At 46.6% G+C, this 6,307-nt stretch overlaps 3 protein-coding genes across 3 annotated transcripts; 2 read left to right on the forward strand and 1 right to left on the reverse strand.

Moving 5' to 3' along the window:
* Positions 1–25: 25 nt before the first annotated feature.
* COCMIDRAFT_108905 (uncharacterized protein) lies at positions 26–615 on the reverse strand (the record flags this gene model as incomplete). Its single annotated transcript, XM_007694892.1, has 2 exons — positions 26–452; positions 524–615. 2 exons carry the CDS (start codon positions 613–615, stop codon positions 26–28), a joined length of 519 nt encoding a protein of 172 aa, XP_007693082.1.
* Positions 616–1,934: 1,319 nt separating this feature from the next.
* Positions 1,935–2,984, forward strand: COCMIDRAFT_108909 (uncharacterized protein; the record flags this gene model as incomplete). The annotated part of the gene is made up of 1 exon (XM_007694893.1): positions 1,935–2,984. The coding sequence occupies one exon, from the start codon at positions 1,935–1,937 to the stop codon at positions 2,982–2,984; it is 1,050 nt and encodes a 349-aa protein (XP_007693083.1).
* Positions 2,985–5,044: 2,060 nt separating this feature from the next.
* Positions 5,045–5,227, forward strand: COCMIDRAFT_63109 (uncharacterized protein; the record flags this gene model as incomplete). Its single annotated transcript, XM_007694894.1, has 1 exon — positions 5,045–5,227. A coding segment is annotated over one exon (183 nt), but the record flags the coding sequence as incomplete, so codon positions are not given.
* Between the last annotated feature and the right edge of the window lie 1,080 nt (positions 5,228–6,307).

A 6,307-nucleotide genomic window follows, 5' to 3' on the forward strand; every position in this document is an offset into this window, starting at 1 on the left:
AATCTCTCCTCTGGTTTCTACCTGTCTATGTCATGAAAGTGTAGTAAAGCGACACGACAACAGTCATCCCAATGACTGTCCAGCCTGTTCTAATAACATACTGGTTCTTGAACCCAATACCAGTATCCCATGTCAAAAATCTTACTCCATTAAACCCGTGGAAGAAGAATGGAAATGCAAAGAAAGCCTTCACGCCCATCTTGATAGCAGTGGGCCACGCAGCGACTGCTGCAACCATGGATGTAGTATCCATGTGCCATCCGGTGTAAGGTGCGACAAGGTAAGCGATGCCGAAGAGATAAAAAGAACCAGCTAGAGTAAGGCCTGTGATACGTTGTAGGGTCGAGGTAACCGAATTGATCTGTGGCTTGTAGATAGATAAGTGGGGTGAAACGGGGCGTCGTAAACGTTGTTCAGCGATTAGTTTTGCAGCTTGTCCATGCGATGTGAGCCTTCGTGATCTTTGTTAGCAAAGGTTATGATGAGTAGGAGGGAAAGCTTCAGTTAAGCTGCTATGGCGTACCTCTGCTGGACAACGTGGCCCATAGGCTGCACACTTAAGCCAGGCGCCGTAGCCCGACGAAGACCAAGCTGATATGACCGCTGGAGGTTCATTGGAATGGTCTGATATATCTATCAAGTGATGGTAATGTTCAGTGGTGTAGTGGTGAAGTGATGCCAATGGTGATATCGTAGTGAATTCAACTAGTTTGACTTGCCGAGAACTTGATTTTCCCACCATTGTTATTGCGCTGGACCACATCAGGCTCATAGCATACCAGAAGCATTGCGGCGTAGTTCCAAAGAAAAGAAACCGATATCAATTGTGTCATAGCCGAGCAAAGCTCTCATGCAACCGAACAAACCAGAAAGTATTGGTGTCTCCAAGCAATGGAAAACAACCCCAGAACCATGCCAACCTGCTACCTACTTCGTATTGAATCTACTGTAGCTTTTATTGAATACAGACAAATGGTCATAAATGTGTTTGTTGTGATAGTCTTGTCAGTTGTCGTTGACGGCTATTTTAGGTACTACGCGTCGCCGCTTCTTTTTATCTCTCGGCTATATCGGTTGTATGAGAGCAGGACTACAGAAGAAATGACTTCGGCTAGCGAGCTGAAGCAACAAGCCATTGCAATGGTGATAAGGATGCCCCTGCTTTATGAGAAAAGGCACTAGTTTTGCACTACAGAAAAAGGAAGATGGACGATAGCAGGACAAGCAATACAATAATCTCCAGCAGCTTCGCGTGCAGCAATAAGTCACGTGATCGCGGCGCAGCGGGCACTCTCGCTATTGTCCGCCAACACTAATGATAAGAGCCACTCCTCACTTGATGTGCTGCATCTCTATTTCTCGGGGGCTGCGAAATGACCGGGCTGCCGCTAGCTCACCGCATTTGCATACAGGGACTGTGAGATGACAGCTCAGCTCTGCTGCGCCACGAGTCCCAACAAGGTACATACAGTGTACTGTATGGCAGCATTTGGAGCTGAATAGTATATCTACGTATGACAGAGACACTGGTGGTTTCGTTTCAAGCTATCACTGCAACTTACTATGTAAGATGCTGGTTAAGCATATTTATGGCACAGCTCTCTACAGCTGGGATCGCGGCGTGACTGCGAGCCTCCGAATAGGCCCGAAATGGAAGTCAGGCATAGCCACGGCTGTAAAGCGAGTGGGTCTGGCAGAAGGCGCAGCGTCGCGAATGCGTCTACTGCAGCCAATGAAATTCGCTCCCAGTGACTCAATTCCAGTAATGAAATTGGCCGTCTCAGCCTCAACCGTGTACACAGCAGACAAGTCTTTGAGTCAAGCATCAAAACGCAGAATTGATAAGTCCCGCACAGCACAGTATGTTCAGGCACACTATACATCAAAACTTTTACTTCCTCCAACTTGAGTCCTAAGAGAAAATCGAAAAAGGAATGGCACACTGCGATGACTTTCACCCCCAACCTTTCTCGATCCGAATAGAGTCACCCAAAGGCTTTTCACACTCGCTACCCGGCCCCGTACCGACTACCACATCCCGGACAAATCTCGTGGATACTCCCTTTCCCTTCCTTTCGCTCCCCCGCGAATTGCGTGATTTGATTTACAGTCATACCTCTCACGAGCGCGGGATCCACTATCGCGACCGCATAAAAGCTGCCACGCAATGGAGCACGCCGCGGCGAACACTCGCCTCCCACATCAACCTACTCCTTACAAGCCGCCAAATCCACACAGAAGCCCTATCCACACTTTTACGCACACAAACAGTCGAAATTTCTCCAGGCAAACTCCACCGGAAGCGGAAATATTCAAATCAGCTCTCACTCTCACACGTACTATGCTCATTCCCGCTCGCTCCCGCGCGCCTAATGACGCGCGTTCAGGTTGTGTACGATGAATATTCCATTTACCTTCCATCAAAATTTTCCTACCCTTCCCCACCGCCCAGCGACGGAGAACTCATGTTCCTAATGTGGGAGCACATAGTCCGCCATGCGTGGACGCTGAAGGAACATTTTCCCCATTTGACCAGATTTGAGGCGTGGGCTCGCATGCTAAGGGAGAAAATGGGATGTACATTTTGCGCTGAACAGCGCGATTGTCATACCCTTGGCGAGTCGGAGTGGCGCCAGAGAGTGAATCAAGTAGCAGCAAGGGTAGTGAGCTGGCTTGAACGAGAGCTAGGCGGGACGGAACTTGCTCCACCGCCGTGGTTGAGGATTATTTTGAGTGATGAACCGCAGCCTAGTACCTCGCGTATAACCTTTTGGAGAGCTCAGCGCGAGGTACCGGACGAGTCGAATGAGTCATTTTTGCGGTTTCAGCACGAGGTACTTGAGAAAACGCACTGGTTGCTTGCAAAGAAGAGAGCGTTCACGCATGAGGAGAGAGAGGCGAGTGGGAGGATATGGTTGGAGCAGTATGGTATGAAGAGAAAGCGGGGACGGACGGGGTGGTGTGAAGAGGTTGGTACAGCGTAACTTGATTCTGTGGATAACTAGAGAGGTCGAACTCTTCCGGTGTCGAATCTTCTATTCTCGATCAATGCAACTAGAGTACAGTAATAGGTCGTCTCTTCCAAGTAGATCTCTTGGCCATGCATGATAAACACCTCTGCATTGGACCATCCCAACAATATTTAGTTTCTGTATCTAAGGCTCTAGCTCTAAGGATGTACTACCTCGAACTCTAAGGACGTTTTACTATCTCAAACACTACCCCCTTTGTCGTATATAGCGAACAGAAACTCCCTATTTCGACCTGCGTATATCTCTCCTTCAGACTATCAGGCATGCTTGTACAGCTAAACTCGAGTTAGGTTTTTGCAACGAGGAGAATAACGATCTGCGGCAATGTTCACCTCTTCGCAGAAATCGTAATTCAGACGTGCTTGATTTGATTCCGTGATTACTTTGGTTGTATTGCAGTATCTCAAATTCACACAATGCAGAGTTAAGATCACCCTTTACAGAATGAATAAGGGATGAGAGATCATGGCTAGTTCCTATGTACCTTAGTCTGAGAAAACTACAACTACTTAGCAACTATGATCATAGTTCGTAGAAAGTCTGCTTCAACCTACTCATTGGTCATGTAAAAGATCCGGGCGTCTATTCTAAATCTTCGTAGCTCATTTATAAAGCTGGAAATGTAAGACTAAGGCTTTGGTTTCGTATCTCGATGCAAGACGATGGGTGGTGTGTTGCAATTGATATTTGTGAATAATTCAGCACACAGGGATCTTGGCGTGCCAGCCTTTTCCGATCCACTGGCATAGCCTTTCTTGGCAGATTTCAAGTAGAACTGCCGTTGCCCCCAGAAATTGCTGCTACAGAGTGTGGGAAACTTTGCCAATTCCAGTCTATCGTTGAGTGTGGGGAGATGCGCAATTATTGCAAATATTATAGAAGCGGGTACAAGTGTTTACCTCGTGTACCCAGGCAATGCAGAGACTCAAGGCTCCAGGCCAGAAACATGAAAAGTTGAAGTTGTGTAGAACGGAATCAGTGACGATACATATAAAATGAGTAGTTTGACAGCCTTCATAGCGGTGCTGAAGAGGAGTGCAGCTTGAGTCTTAATTTCAGCACCCGCTAGCTAGGCTATTAGACTGCTTATTCGATATGATGTATGTATAGCGTGCCTTAGACGCGAGCTCTTTGCCTCCGGCAGCTCCTGCGGAGAGCTGGGCTGATAGAGGTCTTGGTGTTTATCACGTGACAAGACGCTATCTGAATACTACAGGAATGCCGAACATCTTGGCATAAGTAAGGCCGATCAGAGTGGAACTTGTTAGAGCCAATGAAATCGCATGTCATCTTACACGAGAACCCCTTCTGGGACGGATTGTAATTGCAGCTTTAGCTGCAATAGTTCCATGCCCTTGTCGGCTGAATTTAATAAGCCAGATTAGGGGATGGATGCTGGGTGTTGCAGAAATTTGCAGGAATCCACGAGCTCATCACAAGAACCAGCTCCAAAGAGCCGAATTTCGCATAGACCCATTCGAAATTCCTATCAGCTTAGGAACTCCAATAATCAAATCCGACTTTTGTGCCGCTTCTGTTCTACCAAGGATATTCTATAGTATCTTGATCTATCTATTCCATGCTTTTTGCTCTGGGCTTACCTATAATGAGATCAGCCATGACAAGGCCCTTTTCTATCTTGTTCTGTCCGTGTGTCTAGACTACTTTCAGAAATGTTATTTTGTTTAGTCAAGTATAGGAATAGCCATTTTTCACCTATATAAACTGCCTTCTATCCAACGAGTTCTCCTCCCATCATGGCATTCAGCCTACAATCCTCTTGAACTCTACTACTACAACAACTTTCCGGTATAGTATTTCCCACTGTCTCTATTCCCACTGTCTCTATTCCCACTGTCTCTATTCCCACTGTCTCTATTCCTTACATAATGACTAACTTCATCACCAGAACTTTAGCTTCAGACAAAAGCTCAATTTACAGTAACGTAGCTATAGCAGTATTCGTATTATCCCTACTAATTTGTTATTAGAAAATGGCGTCTATCAAGACTGTACTCGTCACTATCCTCGTCTCCGCCGCCTCTGTTTCGGCCAACTGCATCGCCAATATCCTGAACATTAATCAGGCTATTGTGGGATCTGGCTGTATTCCAGCTGGAGGTACAGCCTTCGTCGCCGCAAATGGCGCCAATTGGTTGATTTCGGCTTCGAGATCCTGTGGTCTTGGCCTTAGTGGGGGGTCAGGCCCTACCATCCGGCTGGAGTCTTCAATATGGAGGAAGGTGCTAGATAGTAGAATATCTGGCACTACATATGTTGGACACTATCCCTTGGTATAGATGGCCTACTCTTGGTTATTCGAGGGTACATAGTCTACGAATTGCTCGCACGACTTAGTGGCAATTCGGCTTGTTTACAATAAGATTATTTATCCTCCTTTCTCCAATGAATTCTACTAGTGCCTTAGATGGTAAACGCTTAATTTATTTTGCGCGAAAAACCGACAAAATAGATAAGAGTCTGTTCTCCCAGAAATCGATTGGGGACGAAATTTCTCCGTTGGAGGCCGAGAGTTAGGACTTATTATCAGCGCTAGCGGCCCTAGCGACGCACGAGAATGATGTTCAATGTCATATAGTTTAGGCCGATGTGTCTCATTAGGGGAGTGCCTGGGCCAACTGCATAATGTGTCTTATAAGGTGGCGTACTTAGTGTGCGCAGCAACGATATTCTGCGGTGGATCCTTCTGATGGGGGTTAGATCACAGCAAGGCTTGTTTTAGTTTCGGTTATTATTCCATTCTCAGGGATTTTTCGGTTGCTTCGCTTCCCATCTCCGTTTATGAATCCTTCACGGCTTAGGGTTTCGAAAAGGGGGACGAAGGGAGGGGGCGGTTCGGTTGAGCTCCGTTCCGCTACTAATCTCATTGCTTGGTGAGCTTAGCCACCAGAAGTAGCAGCAGCAAGATAGGGTTTATAGATAGATAGTAGTTGAGAAGCCTAGAGAGAAAATGGATCTCCGTTTATCTTGAAAAAAAAACGGCAAGGCGGTACGTTGAAGTTACACTAGACAAGGCTTTATCTGTTATGGCACTGCCGGGAGCTACCCTGTTTGGGTATAGCGCCTTGGCTGGGATCCTGTACTTAGCTCACCTCCGCAACTAACGTGCGGGATCAGTAAGCTGGAAAGATCAGTAAGCTGAACGCCCCACCCAAACTGACGCGACTGTCTGCGCAATTGAGCCACAACAACGCAATAAAATAAGATAAAATTAAGAGATGTGATTTATAATCTAGTCTTGCACGTAGTACGAG

This window comes from Bipolaris oryzae, assembly GCF_000523455.1.
Source record: "Bipolaris oryzae ATCC 44560 unplaced genomic scaffold scaffold_250, whole genome shotgun sequence".
Classification (NCBI taxonomy): Eukaryota; Fungi; Ascomycota; class Dothideomycetes; order Pleosporales; family Pleosporaceae; genus Bipolaris; species Bipolaris oryzae.